The sequence below is a fragment of the Lepus europaeus genome, chromosome 11 (genome assembly GCF_033115175.1).
Source record: "Lepus europaeus isolate LE1 chromosome 11, mLepTim1.pri, whole genome shotgun sequence".
Taxonomy (NCBI): domain Eukaryota; kingdom Metazoa; phylum Chordata; class Mammalia; order Lagomorpha; family Leporidae; genus Lepus; species Lepus europaeus.
In genome coordinates this window covers 51,721,937-51,740,422 of record NC_084837.1, presented here as the reverse complement: position 1 = coordinate 51,740,422, position 18,486 = coordinate 51,721,937, and the positions used below count along the sequence as shown (strand labels likewise).

At 44.7% G+C, this 18,486-nt stretch overlaps 1 protein-coding gene across 1 annotated transcript in view; it reads left to right on the top strand.

Moving 5' to 3' along the window:
• The window catches only part of LOC133769997 (T cell receptor alpha chain MC.7.G5-like), a 316,437-nt gene that overhangs the window by 261,041 nt on the left and 36,910 nt on the right, over positions 1–18,486 (top strand). Inside the window, exon 3 of the mRNA XM_062205470.1 lies at positions 15,866–15,944. Within this exon, the coding sequence (XP_062061454.1) occupies positions 15,866–15,944 (79 nt within the window). The remainder of the gene's footprint in view (positions 1–15,865; positions 15,945–18,486) is intronic.

Sequence of the window (18,486 nt, the reverse complement as noted above, 5' to 3'; positions counted from 1 at the left end):
ACCTCGCTCTTGGTCATACCCAGTAAGTTCTTGTGGTTAACTAATTATCCTTTCCTGAAAGAAGTCCAATGGGACCTGTTGAAACACAGCTGAATTTAATTGCTTCGTTTAGTGTGCGGTTGTTAACTGCGCAGTATATGTGAGCAAGATATGAATACATGTTTCCCTGGAGGCTGGAGTTGGCTATCAGGTCTATGGGCAGTGATAAATTGTACTAACACAGCAGTCAGTTTTTCTCAAAGGTCCACGAAGCACACCGTGGCTTTGAAAAGGAGGCTGAGATAAGGAGACAAGCTTTGTGATAGAGACGAAGCGAACCCGATGAAAAGGGAGGCTACCAACACAGCAGCGTATAACCAAAGAAGGGTGTCCTTCACAGATAAGTGATGAGGTCCCAATTGTGTCATCTGGTAGCACTGAAAAGTAAGGCAAGTGGTGGAGGGCCCAGGTGAGGTGAAGGCAGCCAGGGTTACAAGCCTCACCTGCTGAGAGAAAAGCAGACCAAGAAAGCTTTCAGGCAAGAGAATAGCCTTTGCTGGGTCATGTCATGGGCTTGCTTCTCTTTGGACAGTGCCCCTCTTCACTCCGGGGACAAAATAGTTCCCCAAATGGACTTCACCCACTGACCTAGGCCGGCTGAGTCAGGGAGAAGCAGAGGATCTCCCTCGCCCAAACATAGCATGGAAGGCTTCCCCACCGCCCCGGATTATCTGTGATAAAGCAGGATGTTTATCTGAGTTGTGAAGCTGTCAGAGGGTAATAGAGATGGCTGATAGAAAGCTATATCAAACATTGCCAGACTATCTCCACCCTTGCAGAATTCAGTGCTTTGTTGGTTTTGGTTTGTTTCGGTTGTTTGTTTTGCTTTTTGTCTGTTAGGATTACAGAAATGGGTGTCTTCTGTGTTTGCAGAAATGTCTGCTGCCTCCGAGTAGTCGTTCATGAGCAAGCCTCTGTGCCTGAATCAGGTGTGACAATAAGGTAATAGGGTTGATTTGTTAACAAATAGAGTTTATACATTTAAGGAAGCAGTGTTGTCGAAGCAGTCAGCTTGGGGTGGGACACACTTGGTTCTAACACACAGCCCATTGCTCAGCTCCCTATTTTAACTGCCCTCAAAGACCACAGCACTCGCTTTTTGTAGCACCCATGATGGATTTCCCTTTTGAAGGTGGATTTCACTTTTCTCAGTAATCAAAAGCCTTTCTGGACCAAGTCTTAATAAGTAAAGAGGGACTCAAGCTAGTTAGTGGCGTTATTTTAGATCCAAAATAAGATGTCACTATAAATTAATGTTATTGGTTTGTTTATGTGGCTCATAAGCTGACCCTCACAGGGACTCTTAAAGGGAATACTTTGAAGCGTCCAGCACCCATTTAGATGTTTAAGTCCTAGGACATTTGCTAAATCAGCCTCTTAATAACCACACTCAAGATAAAGCTAGCTAAAATAAAGCTAGATAAAGCTAAAGAGATTAAGAACCAACAGAACAAATGAGGACTTTCTGTATGGCCTGAGATATAATCCCAAGTAAATGCCTTTGAGAAAAACTTAGTCAAGACCTTCCAATAGAGGAAGCATATATGATATTTTACAGTTGTTCAGTAAAGTTGCTTCAAGAAATGGTAACCCCATATCAGTTTATGTAGAGCCATGTAACATTGTGACTTCCTCAGGAAGCTACAAATACACCTTTGGCACCGGCACCATTCTGAAGGTTTTAACAAGTGAGTATTACAGGCAAGATAGACTTTAAAAGCTGTTGAGGTTCATGCTTAAGGGGCAAGGGAAAGTAAGATAGAAAAAGCACCCCCATTATAAACTGTGGAAGCCAAAATTACAGCTACCTAAAATGGCAACTCTGGGTCCCCCTACACAGAAAGGGCAAGGCTTGCCGTGATGGTCTTCTCACCAATCTTATGAGACCTGCATTAATCATTAGAGAAATGTTGATGGGTGAAGACTACAAGTGAGTCACTGAACACAACAGCAATCCTGTGCTCTTTATTCTTTTCTTCAACACTATCTTCTCATTTCACATTTGGCAGTCACTTTTCCTACCCCTGGTTATACTGCTCTCCCCTGTCCAGCTCAGTGCTATATCTGGCTGGAGAACACCATTTGTGAAACCATCTCAAGGGAAAACCATGTCCACGTCTTAGCCTGCCACTCAAGGCTCCTTAAAATCGGAGCCATTTTCTGTTCTCTGCATTTTTTTCCAGTTGTTCCCTTTCACAAGTGCTCTGCTCCAGGCAAACTGGATCCCTGCTTCCCCTAAATGCTTACACATGCCTGTACCCCATGCCTGTACCTGTACCCCATGTCCATGCATCACGCAACCTGGACCCATCACCAAAATCAGGCTTACACAGCTGAAACAAACCAAGTTTCACTGTCTCAGCCTAGACACCCAGCACAGTTGTCACCAGATTTTGAGAAATCATATCATTAAAGAAAAAAATAGGGAGGCCAGAGTAAGAGATCTAGCAAACAAATAGCGAAGTAGGGAAGGAGATGGTTTCCGTAACAGATGTGAGAAGGATGAATTTGCCCATGGGAGAAGATTCCCTGGAAGAGAAATAACGAACTAAATTCCCCTGGAAATGTACAGCTCATATTTCCTGTGTGTTTCTTTCCCCCAGCATAATCCATTCCTAATTGCCAGTTAAGCCCCAGTCCTCAAGGTGGCCAATGACGGGGAAGGGGAGGAGGCCATGCTGGACACTAAGTGCAGGTGCCCATGGAGCTTCTGACTAGAGTTCTTCTTCACATTGTCTCAAAACTGAGAGAGGTCCAAAAGGATTACCAGGAATGGATGGGAGAAGCTATGCTGATCCCAACAGAGCGATTTCAGGTCAGTCCTTGAGCTGTGCTATCTCCTGGGAAATGGTCAGTGAGAATGGAAAAGCCTCCCCTGGGATAAGAATGGGACGTGGTAAAAGGTCCTTTTCTTGGTGACCATCTAAGCACAGGATGAAAAGATTTGGAGTTAGAGTCGGGGTGAACTCCAGAGTAGACCACTGTATGTGACTGTCTCTAATTCTGTGCAAGGAAAAGGCTGACCGTCCCCTCGGACAATCCAGGAGCTGGTCTGAGCTGACTGGCTCCAGCACCCTGAAGCTGTGGGTCCACACACTGACCCCTCTTCCAGGTTGCACAGAGACAGCTTCCCTCAGTCGCTTCCCTGTGCGGATGGTCTGATTGCTCTGCTTTGGTGCCAGGGACATAAACTATCCTTACTTTGTCCAGTTGAGGAATGTGATTTTCAGAACCCTGGAGAATCATCATCCAAAACACTGAAGGATATATTAAGACTTTGGCGGTCAGTTTTTGGGTGCCTGTGCAGACAACTCTTTCTTGAGAATATTCCAAAAGAATATCCTTCATTTATCCAATCTAGAAATTACCCTGAAATCCAGCTGGTGCTAGGCTTCTACATCAGCTTATTACTGTGACAATTACTTAATATTCTCTGTGCTCACAGTATCGCTCCTTCCAGAAGATCTTTAGGGAAAACTTACTTCAGTTTCTAGGAGGTTTCTGCTGAGCTGTAGATCACTGTGTGAATAATAATGCAGGCAACGTGATCACATTTGGAGGGGGAACAAGGTTAATGGTCAAACCCCGTGAGTATCTCTGCTGAATCCATAATGAATGCTCTAATTTCAAAAGGAAGCAATAGCATTGAGCTCAATCGTCTGTTTCCTCCACTCAATTTTATTTTTTGTATGAATTCTAGTGAGTAGATGGCATACATACCTGTAACAATGGGCATCTAAATAACGGTATAGCATGGAAAGAAATGCATTGGAAAAAATGTACGTCTAGTCCATTTTGTCTTAACCTTTTGGTTCCATGCGCTGAACACAGAGATGGGTGAGCACTGGAGTGGGAGAGTCCTCCTCTGGCAGCTCTGTCAGGGTCGGAATCATGTCACTCCTTGCTGGCCTGGTCTGAGTGGGGAGGAGAAGACAGTGAACCTCCAGAGAACCTTTTCACACTGACCATGCTGTGAATTGACCGCCATAATAAACAGTCTTCCCTGCTGCCTCTTTGGCCAGGCTCCCAGCTGGAGGAGCACGCCTGCCGGATTTGGGGATTGAAAGGGATTTCCTGGTACACACTGGCTGGTCGGTTTCTGTAAAGCTTTCTATGACTGTGTAATACTGGCAACAACCAAAAGCTGATCTGGGGACTGGGGACGCATCTGGAAGTAAATCCAAGTGAGTCTTCATGTTAACTCTCTCAACTCTGTGTGTGTAGTTTGAGATATCTCAGAAACTACCTTCTACTTTTTCATGCTTGAAATGTCCAGCTGTGGCAAGTGGCTTCTGTCCTGTCCACCAAAGCTGAGCCCTTGCCTACTTCGCAATCAAAATAACTAAATAGAGGGATCCCGAAGTGCATGATGGAAAGGCAGCTGGAGTATTAGACCACTTTCTTACATAGTAAAACAGGCTAGCTCATTCCAAGAAAGTCATTCAGAGAGCCTGAAAATTGGAGAAGGTAAGAATATGTATCATGAGTTATGGCTTCCTTAGTCCATACTGTGCCAACCTCGCTGTGGGCCATGGGTAAACAAACACTGTTTCTTTCCAATCAGAGAAAAGTCAAATGCTGCTGGGCACACACCCCCCACCCCCACCCCGATGTAGGGCCATCCAGTGACCAGGATAGAGAACATCTAGCCTGGCCATACATTTCCTGCATCGTTCTATGCTCTCTGGCTTTGAGCCTGATTGTGGATTTGCAAGAGGTAACAGGAGAAATGTTGGCTCCATCCTGATTCTGGTCTTTCCTGTAAAATTCTTCTCTCCAAGAATCTTCAGAGACATCTTAGCAACTACCTGCCCTGTTCAGTAGGTTGCTTCCTATAACCAAATTGTGTTTGCTATGGATTTAACTTGGGCTAGGATCTGGCTCACTTCTGGAGCTCCAGGCTTGACACAGATCAGAGAGAGGAAAGGCAGTTGTACAATGGAACCAAAGGGCTTCGAGAAAGGCAGCTTTGATATAGGTATTAATGAATTTAATGAATTTCTAAATGAGCTTCTATGTGTGGTTGTGATAAGACTCTCCAGGGAGAATGTCACCCTTACCTTTGCAGTTCTAAATGTAAAATGTGTAGTTAAAAAAAAAAAGACAAGAAAAGAAATGTCAATTGCAGTGCCAACATGAAGAGGGTGGGTATAAACATTGGACCAGTGTTAGTGTTAAGTTTTTAAAGTGTAAGCCTTGCAGAAGAACCATCTCTGAGCATATTTATTAGGGTCAATGAGCTAACCATTTTGCTAGTGCCATTGATAAGCACAGTTCAAAGAAGAATCCAAAACTGAAAGAAAAAGCAAATAAAAGGCATGGTATATATAAGTAGGTATGAGTATGAATTTTGGAGTCAGACAGTTTGGGCAAACCCTGCCTCTGCTGCTTACTAGACATGTGACCTTATGCAGGTTACCTAGTCTTTTATGCCTCATTGTTCTCAACTGTAAAACGGAGACAGTAATAGTACCTGGGTCACTGAGATGTTGAAAGATTAAAAGAGTTCGTAACTCAAGAGGTCTTTGCCTAGTGGCAAACACATAGTAAGTCTTCAGTAAGGATGTATTTATTACTACTAGGTCAGGTTGCTGGGGAGAAGAAAGAAAAAAATAGGAATGATCCCCATCGATGGTTTTTGTAAAGTAGAGCATTACAGTGTGGTTCTAGCAACATAGGAAAGCTAATATTTGGGCAAGGGACAACTTTAAAAGTAAAACCAGGTAGGTCTTAATGTTCCCAGATGAACCACAGTTGTCCACTGTGTTCATTATTTGTTAATCCACTTCGCCTTTTCAACTTCTAATCAAAGGTGCTTGCTTTTAAGCTTATTTTCCTTTTATAAGATAAGGAGAATGTGCATAGAGTCTTGGACAATACGCTGCCTTCTCACCTATTTGGCAAGTGGCAAAAAGAAGGAAGATTCAAGGTGGTCGGGCGAGGAGTTTCTGGTGAAGCTTGAGCAAATGTTAGCTTGGCTGACTTAGGAGAAATAAAAACATCAAATATGGGTAGTTTGCAAAAAAAAAAAAAAGAAAGAAAGAAAGAAAGAAAAAGAAAGGTGATCTTACATAGTCTGTGTCGTGTACTAAGGAGGAAGCCATCCCAGAGACCACCAGAATTCTGCTTACATTGTTTTTCATGGGAGAAAATAAGTCACGTAGAAACGGCAAGTTTTTGTTTGGGGGGGGGGAAATGTGGCGAGGAGAGAAAGAAGACTATTAGCTGTTCAGATGATTTTGTTAGGAAACCTGAAGACAATACTTTTCATAGGATGGGTTTTAAGAGCTTGTCACCAAGTAGGTGTCAAAATGTGTGTAGCATACACCTGAGAGCTTTGCAGAGGAAGAAAATCGAGCAGAATCAAGCAAAAGTGCTTTTGTACTGGGCAGGAACACTGTGCCAGTTTCTTGGATAAAAGATGTCATCTTTGGGACTGGAACAAAGCTGACCGTTATCCCTGTAAGTCCTTTCCCACTTGAGAAAAAGCCCTTAATCTATAATGACCAGCTTTCACGTTGCAGGCGCCTAATGAATTTCTGAATGAGCTTCCGTGTGCTAACCTGATAAGACTCTCTGGGGAGAAGGTCACCGTTACCTTTGCAGCTCGAAATGCACAGTGTGTGTTGTAAGGGAAATTGGGAAATATTGGTTGCAGTGCCAAAATCAAGAGGGGGTGTAAATATTGGACCAGTTTTGGAGTGAGGTTTATAAAAGGTAAACTGTCCAGAAGAACCATCTTAGGGTATATTTGTTAGTTTGTATCTATACCGCACAATTGTCCAGTTAATTTGATTAATATCAGTAGCTGATCCAGATATGTAGGTACTTCCTTGAGAAAACTTCTTTGTGCTCCAAATTGCTTGAATTGACTGTCACATTACCTGAATAATTACCAAATCTGTTTTACTTTGTGCCGTATAGATTCAGCCTAATAAAAACAAATGCCTTTGTATTTTTCCCCAGTCTGTCTCCTCTCTACACGGAAAGTTTTCTTTCTATGAAACAGCATCTCCACACACAAAGAGAAGATACCCAGCAAGCCATTTGACTTATGGCTGCTGCTGTTTTGCATTTATATGACTCCTTTCCCTGGAAGAGATTAAGACACTTTATACGACTTATTAGCTAAACAGATTGACAGCCTAATTAGGAAGGGAGAAACAGATTCTGTGTAACTTTTCATGGCTGCTGTTCCTACCCACTCATATAGAACATTTGGTCAGATGGCTTTGCAAGACAGAAATTAGGCGTTTGTAGTGCGGGGCCTTTCTCAGCTGCTTGGGAGAGGCTGTCACAGGAGGCAGAACGACACTTAAATAGGTCAGGGCAACTGACAGAGCCAGAAAAAATTCTTTCCCCTGGAACTCACGTGTACTCGCAAAGCATAGGATGACAAACGTTGATATCAGCGGTTAGTGTGAGTCTACTCTGCTTATTTCTGTTTTTAGACCTTTGCACTCCAAGTCGTACTCCTTCCATCTCTGACTCCTGTATCCAACTTTCTCTCTCCTTTAAATTCCCTACCACCATGCCTACCCCTAGTACCAATGCCTGCACCCGTGCCACACACTGCTGTCTGCCTCCTTTGCCAGCCAGCTGTATTTCTGAGAAGCTTCTTGGCTCCTTGTATGATCCTCCAATGGCTCACCCTCTGAGGGTGGCCCCAGCAGAGCCTCCACAGAGGCAGAGGTGGCCACCGTGGGCTGCTGAACACCTGCGTGAGGGCTGGAGCTGGGCCCGGGACCAGGAAGAGCCGTGGGAAGGAAGACCTCACATGCAGTGAGGAATAGCATGGCTTTCATGATCCCTCTGTCTGACTCTTCTGCCATGCCTAAGAAACTGGAGCTTCTACCTTGTGCCCCAAGCTGAGTGGCCGTGAAGAGGTGGCAGGGTTTTTGTAGTGGAGTCAGCCACTGTGGACAGATGGGTTATGGGAATATGCTGCAGTTTGGATCTGGCACACAAGTGATTGTGAAACCACGTAAGTGTGTTTTTTCTCATTTCTGGGGCTAACATGTCTGTGAATCCCACAGAGGAGTTCACATACACACACACACACACACAATTTCCCCAGCTAGTCACTCATGCAATTCAATCTCTGAGTCTACCCACACAGCCAGTTTGACCATTACAATGGTCAAATTCATTTAGTGCTGCCAATAGCAAATGGAAATTGGCACCTCCTGGGAACCTAATCTCTACTCAGTCACCAGCGGGGGAGGACAGTCATGTCTTCTTCCCTGGCCACGCGCCTCGGAATTCAGCTGACCTTTTCCATGCGGAGTTCTTCTGGCAGATTAAGTGGTTATGTCTGCTAACTTTCTGGGGGGGAAAACACTCAAGACAGATATATTCACTGGCAATTTTCACAATGAAAGCTTTTTCTGTTAGCTGTTTTAACAATAAACTTCAGCTAACAGGTTCCCTGTTATTCGTGTTAATAATATCTTGAACAATCATATTTCCCCCACGTTATCCAAAATGCATTTCAATGCCGTAACCCACAGCACCAGCGGCAGCCCTTTTATCTTTGTAACATTCTCCAATAAGGTGAGCAGGGTCACACATCACCAAACATATTTCAAAGACACAAAAGCTGAAGCCCGGACAAGTCATTTAAGCCAAATCTCTCTCTCTCTCTCTCTCTCTCTCTCTCTCTCTCTCTCTCTCTCTCCTACACACACACACACACACACACACAAGTCAGAGATGGGATTAGAGCTGGAGATGCGGTTTGCTTCTAGGGAATTACCTTGAACTGTCACTTGCTGAATGGAAACATAATCAGTACAGGCTGTAGGGTTTTCAGGAGCTGAAAGTTAACAGAAACAAATGCTGGCTATTTGATGGCACTGGCGTTTTGAATGTAGCCCAAGTCTTCTTTGCCGCTGGTAGGCATTTGGTGCCAGAAATGGAAAAATGAGTCTAAGGGCTCAGGAGGTTTTCGTAGAGCTGGGTATCACTGTGTACTCCAACACAAACAAGCTCATCTTTGGGACTGGGACCACATTACAAGTCTTTCCAAGTAAGTACTAAACACTAAGGGGCAATTTTGAAAAAGCAGTTTCTAGAAAGAACCAAGCCATTTGGTACATTCTTCCGGTACTATGGCCACCCCTCCCAGTATGGCGCTCTGCACCTCTAGCTGCTGGGCTGCCGGTCCCCCAGGATGCCATTCTTCACAGAACTAAATCCATTAAATCTCTGTGCAAACACTCTGCTGCTGCCTACAATCTTAGCAGCAGTGGAAACAAGACACTAGAGAATCAGATGTGTTATGACTCCAAGCAAATGATCTATTTCTCTCTTTTACATTTTTATTTAAAATATCGGAAAAGGTGCTGCAAGTTCAACTTCAATTTGAAAACTGTTTATGAATTACATTTTCCTTATAGGCAGAGAGACCTAGATTGGCTTTGGATGGTTAGTCATTTGATTTCATCATCTGTGTCTGGAATCTATAATGGGCAAGGGAATCAAATGTAATTAAATGAACAAATAATCTTCAATAGTCAATATTCCTACATTGTTTTATGTGCTCTGCTCTGGAGTTTTTATCTGGCTTTATCTCTAATAGGATCCCCAGAAGGACAGTGAAGGTTTTTGTTAAGGTTTTTGTGTCTGTGTGGATAACAACTATCAGTTCATCTGGGGCTCTGGGACCAAGCTAATTATAAAGTCAGGTAAGTCTCAGGGATGTGACTGTAAGGGACAGAAGACACTGGTTGAATAATGCACAAAGTGTCACATGTATATTGTATTTTTAAGAGCAATGCAGCCTGTTGCAATGCACTTGACCTAAATGGGGTCATCACTCTCAGCGAGAGGCAATGTCAGCCACCAGCTCTCTTGTTTGGTCTCATTGCTTCCAGAATGAATAGTGATTAACTAGCCCTCCAAGCTAGCAGAGCCGGCTTGTTGGGGAGTGCCTGATTCCCTGTGACATGGTTGGAACCAGCCTCTTTCCATGGGAATAACAAATTCAAAGAGAAGGGAAAGGGTTCCAGCTATAGCCCTGTAGGTGAAAAGTAACGCGTCTGCGCCTTTCCCAACAGCCTGGCCCTGGGCTGCTGCCCCACACGGAGAGCAGATGCCTGCGAAGCTCTCGACCACTTACTGGTGAATCACCCAAGGTTCTGGGCTTTGGCACAAATTCCATCAGTTCATGATTTAAAAGGCAGTGTCAGGGCATATCTGGGGAATATGAAGTCTAGAGGGTACTTGTCAAAGGCAGAAACTGGCTTCTGCAGCAGTGGGACTGGTATGTTCCTCACCCACCCTTCCACACCCCTGTCTGTGGGTTCTTGTAAGGCCCTGAAGGGCTGTGGGGATTTTGGAGGTGGGGTAAACAGGCTCACCTTTGGGACTGGCACTCTGCTGTCTGTCAAGCCAAGTACGTGAGTAGTGGGATTTGTCAGGTGGATTCTGTGTCCATGGCAAGTGGGAGGTAACAGCCGCCCTTTGGTGACAGGAAGGCGGAAGGTTGACTTTGTTCCCGGTTGTCATCACTTATCTGCCGCAATAGGGCAGGCTCTGGACATCTCCCATTGTCCCGGATGGCACAGCAGTCAGGGAAGGGGAAACAGTGCTAATTGTAAGATAAATCCCAGGGGAGAATACAGCTGTGGGAAAATTGTTCTCCTCTAAGTGCTGCATGCTTTTGCTCCTGCGAATCCATTTATCAGCTCTGATCACACATTTATCTGTGCAGATACAACCTCAGCTAAACCTGTTTACCCAATTCTGTGTCAGCTGCTCCAAGCACCTTCTTCCTCAAGTCTTATTTTTCTTACAAAAAGAGATCCCAGAGCCACGCTGGGGAGATGGCGGAGGGTAGGAAGAGGGTAAGAGGAGGCTTAAGCTCGGTTAGTTCTCTCCTGTGAGCCTTGTAGCACTTTCCCTCTATTTCTTGAATTTGCTTCCCTTTCATTTGCTCAGAGTGAGTCCTTTTTGTGTCATCTGGCCACCCGTTGCCAAGCTGAGGACAGAAGTCCGTTTTGAATTCTCTTCCTCTTCAAAGCCGAAGAATCAACAAGTCCCAGTCATGCCAGGGCGACCACAAGTCTCTTCTCTCCAAATTTACAATTCTGTCACTTGAGCCCAACTTGTCACCCCACAAGTCATTGACCTGGTGTCACTGTCTGGGAATGTTCACTCTGCTCTCTCATCCACAGCTACTCGGTGTGCATTCAAGCCCAGCCAGTGCTCAGCTTCATGATGAAAGAGCTCTTGGGCGCCATTATGCTTAACTTTAGTATTCAATCTTTTTTCTAACACAAAATGTTCACTTCTTCCATGTATTTCTGAACTGGGGCTTCTTAAGGCTGTGGGAGATGGTGTGTTTGTTACTCCTCATCGTTTCTGGCTAAAACAGCGTATGAGTCCATGGTCTTCTTGGGAAAAAGATAGGGCTATTCGACTGTTATTATTCTTCCCTCCTAAAATATAGTCTTAGGTTGTCACGTGGGCTCCATTACACACTGAGGAGGCTTCAAAACAGCTTGACCAGGGAGCAAGGAACAGGACCACAGAGTTTAGGTAGCACCTAGAAGTGAGCTCGGATGGCTCAGTAGCTGGAAAACATCCGCGTGGAGGTGAAAATGCACCACTGCTTCGGAGCTGTGTGTCAAAGGCTGAGTTCTCACCTGGGAGAGACAGAGTTGTTCACAAATTGATTTGGTATTGGCAGATTTAAACCTAGAAATGCAAAAGGATTTTAAAAGCTCATAGGTTTGGATTTTTTGTTTTGCCTTGTTTTTTAAGGAGAAATGGTTTGCTTTATGTTGCAGAACCAATTTTTTCTTTCTATCCTAAAAGGCCAATTTGCAGAGATACAGAAAAATAAGCAGTACCGGGTGAGTCCAGCTGCCCTCTCACCATGGTGCCATGTGTTTGTATGGGTTTTATGAGGAGTTTCAGTAAAGGCAGGAAATGCTGTGGCAACAATGATGCCAGAATCTTCTTTGGAAATGGGACCCGGCTGGCAGTGAGGCCCAGTAAGTGTTTGTTTCTACTTATATTTGACTAAACAAATAAATCTTGTGAAGTTAGTGGAGATTTAATTTAATATGTAAGCAAATGTGCCTTTTGAAAAATGACTTTTGCAAATACATGAAACATTCATGTTTGTTGAGAATAGAGCAATAATGATAAATAGATGCAAAATGATAGGATACCAAATCACCTTTAATATGGTAACTCAGCTCTCCTTCCAGAAAAATACTGGGGCCACAGTTATTTACAGCTACAGCAGCTCTTAAACTATCTTCTGCAGTGATTTGTGTGTTTACTGCGATTTTGCCCAGAGAACTTATCTTCTATTTAAAATGAGAATCTATCTCATTTTAAATGCTACTAATATTTATAAGGTATCTTCTTTTTCTCTCATGCTTATATAGATACATATTTATTCTAAAAGATCTAAGAAGAAACCCAAATGTTGTCCCATTTTGACGAATGTCCTCATCTAGTCCCATACATGTCAAATTTCACTAAAAACACAGCTCTACTATTCAAACAAAATGGGAGAAAATAACAATTCTGAGATGAATTGACAATCCCAGATGGCTTTACAAACACGTGGAAGGAAATTCAAAATGAAATAAAAGGGCAGGCATGATGACAAGATTTTTGTTTAATGATCAAGTCCTCCATAGGGAGTAAAAGCCTTTTAAATGCATCTCACTGGAGAGGTGTAAAATAAGGCTTTCCAGGGGGTGTTCCTGAGCTGTCACTTCCTCCCCATTCCCATTTGGGAGACAACAAGACCCATCCAAATGTCAGATAAAAAAGATGAGGTTAAGAGCAGCCTCTCCAAGTTGACTGGCTGGGTCATTAAGGTCAATGATTGGTTATAATTAAGACTATGGAATGACCAACTTGAAGCACTTCGAGATTCTGAACGGTTTAATTGTGGGAAGTTCCAGAAGACAAGGAAATGAGCAAAAAGACTCTGTAAGTTTGTTTTATGTCTCATAAACCATGAGATGTAAATGCCTCATAATCTTCCCATATTCATCTTTTTCAATGACTGTCATGAAAAGTACCTTTGGGGTCCGGTAGACAGGGAAAGGAAGATAGTGGGGCTTGGTTCTCTAAGTGTCAAACACGGATCCAGTCAGGGTTTATGGCAATGGTAGAAGGTGGTGAGAGACCACATCCATGGATTGTAGAATGAGAACAATTCCCAAAAGACCAGGATCCCTCTGTGCCAAAGTGAGTGATACCCCCTACCCCTAGCTACAGCAGGGTTACCATGAGGGTAGCAAACATTGGCTTGGCCTGAGGCGAAGGATTCTCGGAGTTTGATGATATGGTTAACTCTAGAATTTGAGGCTCAGAGCTGAGGATGAGATGAAGTCTTCGTAACCCCAGTTCTGTCTCAGATAGAAATCCAGATGTGTGTTTGAAGGGGACTATTCCTGCCACCATTCCTTGTCTGGGCTCTGAAGAGTTGATTTCTAGTTCAGTGGCTGCCTGCCAATTTTTTTTTTTTTTTTTTTTGCCTGCAGAAACAGAATTGTGTTTGATATCAGAAAAGAGTTTGTTGAATCGTTGCTTTTATAATTCACTCTCAGTGTCAAATGAGGTCATTCAATTTCCTCTCTGCACATTTGCAATAAGCAGCATAAAATTCAAGCAAAACAACCAGGAGACACAGAGAAAGATGGCTGAACAGATAATGAGGCCTGTTTATTACAGGAGAAGAGAATCTATTAAGTCCCATGGAGGTGAAGAATCCATCAAGGGATATGTAGCTTTTCCCAAAAAAAAAAAATTTCACTGGGAATTTTTGTTATGGTCCCAATCACAGTGTGAAGTGATTCTTAACAAAATCATCTTTGGAAAGGGATGCAACTTCCTGTTCTCCCCTGTAAGTCTGTTCATGTGATTTTTCTGGTGTTGACTTCCATTGAGTTAAATGTGCTTGGGGTGTTGGGTGAGAAAGTTCCTTAAGGTCTAAGACGTGTAGGTGGCCACAAGGCTCTGGCCTTTTTCTTGCAGAGGCCCTGTTCTCAGCCTTTCTACAAGTTAGCCAAACACCAAACTCGCCCGTTCTAGTGCTGGGAAAATTGCTGCCAGTCTCCTGCTATGTAAATATCAATTATCTTTTTTTCCTTGTTTATCAAATATTTAGAGCTGTAAAATTGTGAAACTTAGTCCAGGATTCGTTTTCAAGTCATCCCCCATAGACTAGCCTCGATGGACTTTGTTTGAGCACATTGTTTAACCCAGTGTGATTTCTGGCTCCAACTAAATTGGTTTTGGAAATGACCCCAGTGTCCCTATGATCCCTCTCCTCCCACACTCCATGGAAGGTGCTTTCCTCTGTTTCACCTCTGCTGAGGGTCCTGGCTCTAATGCCCCATGTTTTCTCATTTCCCTTGTTCCAGGGCTGGGCAGGAGATGACTTTTTTAAGAGCTACTTAAATGTCAGAGACAACAAAGGTAGCATGCTGGCCAAGAAAAACATCTTGTGTTGTGTCTTCTCACTCTGTGCCCTTTTCTAAATATTTCCCTTCATTTAGGAGAAGTCACCACTCCTTTTTACTTACAGTCCAGCAAGGAGTTCAGTGTGAGACCAGTAGTAAGGGTTTTCTTTGCAACAATGAGCTAGAAGCTGGCAGGCCATTCTGACATGCATTCGTGGGCCACAATTCTATGTGTGGAAATTCTTATCAGTATGGCGGAGAAGCAAAGCCAGCAGCGTTTTGATTATGCTACACTTTGTAGAGGAGCAAGTTGTGCTAAAGGAAAAACAAAACTATGATTAAGCGGGAAGATTTCTGAGTGATTCTGCCCGGAAAGAGCATGAGCAAGAACAAACACCCAAAAGAAACACCAAGGCCAGGCACTCAGGGTTTTTGTCATGGAAGCAATCACTGTGGGAACACAGGAGGCAGGCAGCTTGTTTTTGGAATGGGCACGAGACTTTCTGTGATTGCAAGTAAGTGTTCCCTAGTTCTGATCACCAGTGTCTGCTTCCCTTAAATGATTTTGCATTATACCCAGGAATGTTTTTCCCCCTAGGAAAGGTATGGGCTGGGTTGTTAGTGTTGAACAGGGAGATATGCAGAGTATTCTGTTACAGTTTTAAAAGGTCTACCAGACAATCACAGGCAAGCACAGAGCGGGCCCTGCACGGCACCCTGACCTCAGCACCTCCAGCTTATTCTGAACACACATCTTGGCCCAGTTCCACCCTTTGACGCCAGGAGACCAAAGCCCTAGCATAAAGAACCTGAGACTCTTTAGCTGAGGAAAGTATGGGTGGGGGCACAGAAAGTCTTGTCTGAGGGTGGAGAGTCATTTTTAAATACTCATATATTATGGGGTTCTATAAAAATTCTCATTGTAAACTATTCCAATTGCAGACAAAGTCAACAGTCACCTTGACCCCTTCCTTCAATGTTGGTTTCCTTCCCCAAAGGGACTAATGAGCCTGGTTTGGTGATTGTGATGAGTTTCTCTGAGGATAAGTTGACATGAAATCCCATCTTCAAGGAAGGAAACTCAAGAGATACAGAGTTCAGACTACTGTCTGCGGGGTTTCATTGAGAGATAAGGAATAGTGCTGGAGGCAAAGGAGAGCTCTTAAAACCTTGGCAGATCTTTGGTCAGAACAGCCCTTGGCTTAAGGCGGGAGGTTGAACTAGATGCAAAGTCCAGCCAGGTCTCCGCAGGTCTGTAAGGGATGGTGCATTCCATGCCGAGCCCCACAATACCTTTCTCTTTTGCCTGTTGTCTGTTGTTTCAGTCTGAGCTTTCAGCAGAGCCGCTCCTGTGCTGTGATTGGTTTGACTTTCTCAGGGTTTTTGCAAAGAAAGGAAACTGTGTGTATTCTGGGGTTGCAGGTAACCAGCTCACTTTTGGAAAGGGCACCAAACTCTCGGTCACACCAAGTAAGTTCTTTTCTGGCTAATTATTCTTCCCAAGAAGCCCGTCTTCCATCATGCGGAAGCTGTCAAAACACAGGTGGTGTTTTCTTTGCTTGGTTTGTGTTGGGTGGTTCGTGATACCAGTCGGAAAACAAGGTTATTAATGCACGTAGTCCCTGGGGCGTTGTACTTGAGCTTTTCATATCTATGGAGTTTCTCTCTGAAAAAATATGTGAGCCCTACAAGGAGGAAGGTACAGGGAGTGGAGCTGGGTAAGGCAGGAACTGGATGAAAACAGACAAAGGGCCTGCAGGAACAACAAACAAGACGGGATCCCAGGAGACAAAGCAGTAGCCACTTGCAGTGAATTTCCCAGGAGGCGCTCCTGCCAAAGCCTATTCTTTCAAGGAAAATTACAGTAAATAGAATTGGGATGGGAAGTTGCTAGTTATTAGCATTCCTCCCACATTCTAACCTAATTACAAGGAGATTGTTTTGGCCATGGGCAGTCATTTCAGGTTTTGTTTTCCTGCTGACCCTCAGCCCCCAGCCCTCTGCTGCCACCTCCACCTGTCTTCCTAGAGGCCCCTGTCAAGGTTATTGCAATAGCACTGAGCACTGTGTAACACCAACACAGGCAAATTAACCTTTGGGGATGGAACCACGCTCACTGTGAAGCCAAGTAAGTTGTGTGCTTCTTTGCCTGGGCCTTCAGGGATAATCAATCAAATCATTAGCTTGAAAAATACTTTAATCCTGCGCATCTGCTTGGGCTCTTTATTAATGTTCTTTCTCCAGGCCAAAGAGAGCTAGTTCTCTTCCGGCTTTAACCTGAGATGTGAGTGCATAGATACGCACACGTGCACGCACACACGCTTGCTGTAGCTCTCCAGGAGCTGCTCACAGGCAAGAAAGGGAAATACAAACAATAGTTGGACTGGTGAAGATCTCAGGATGGGCCTCCAGAGGACCCACCCCTCACAGTCTTCCCAGCAGGCTGTCTGTCCAGATGGGCTGTGCTCTGGCTGCATCTGATGATCTAGGACGGGAAACTCTGTTTCTCTCAGTTCCAAAAGTAAGCAGCACTGCTGCCAGGAAGTGCTTCCTCACATCTCACTTTGATGCCTCTGCTGCAATTTCCATCTCAGTCTAAAAAGAACCACTAGATCTCCTGCTATCTAGATTGGGAATAAAACAGCCCCTATAAAATGGGACGCCCAAAACTGATGCCTCTGCTGCAGTCACTCTGAGATGCATGGGTGCCTCCAGACATTTGGAGCCGACATCATTATGGATCGGGCACGATGGCATGAGCTTGGAAGACAGAAAACCCTGAATTCCTGTCCTTGCTCCAAGGACTGAAGTAGCTGTGTAACATTGGGCCAGTTGCCTACCCTCACTGAATCTCAGTTTCCCCATCCATAAAATGAAGGCAAAAATACACCTAGCTTGTTGAGTTATTGTAAGCACGAAATGAAATTATATAGCGAAAGTACTTAGTGTGGGGCTCAGAGCATAGAAGTAGCTCATTCAACCCCAGCTATTAGTGATGCTGATCAACATCATCTCCCATGCACAGCACAGCTTTTGTTCCTCCTGCTCTTCTGTCAGGCCCCAACCGTGCGTCAGGAGCAGGGCCGGAATGAGGAGCGGGTGGAGAATGCCAGTCTGTTTTATGAGATTCTTCACCTGGGATTTAGAATCCTCATTTAAATACAAAACCATCCAAGTGTCAAAGGCAGGGGAGAGGTTTTGGCAGACAGCTGCCTGGCTGGGGCTCCGGGCGCTACACATGAACCCTTGGAGCAAGGAAGCAGCTCACAGGACTCCCCCCTCAAGCCAACCCCAGCATGACTTCCTCCAAAGTGTGCTGAGCCCCTCCCCAGAGACAGCGGCCCCCTCTCCCCTCGGCAGGGCGGTGGTAGAGAGGATAGGGAAGGGAAAGCTGTGCCAAAATTGTCCTTCCGCTCCTCTGGGAAGTCAAGTTCAGGAGAGACTGGCTCTTGGAAACAGGCAGTCAATGAAACTCTCAGACCTGGAGATGAGAATCCGTGAGGGCTACGGAGGCAAATCGGGGCAGTTTATTTCACAGAAAAGAGGTTGAGGGTCAGGTGGGAATTGAATCACATTTCTGAGTGTGGGGGAGGAAGCCTTCCACAGAAGCTGGGTTCTCCACCAGGATCCGGCCCCCAGCATGAGGTTAGCACTGCCAGAGGAAGGGAGTCCAGTTCGTGGTAAAACCTTCCTAATAGGTTTTTGAACAGTGAAAATGAGCTGTCAGGAGTCGTTGCCAGCACGCACTTTCTCCAGGGGGTTTTGAAAGGAGATAGACACCCTCCTATCAGGACTGAGTGAAGAGCAGCCCTGCCTCGAGGCTGGAAGAGAAATGAGAGAACCTCTGTAAGCCCCGTCCCAGCCCACCAGCCGCTCTGCCAGCCGCTCTTCGGGAACAGACACGCGCTCATTAATGCAGAGCTGCTGCCTTCGGGACACAAGGGGTTGCCGAGTTGAGTTTTGGAAGCTTTGCTTGCCTGGTTCCCAAACTCCCTTTGTTCTCGGGACTTGA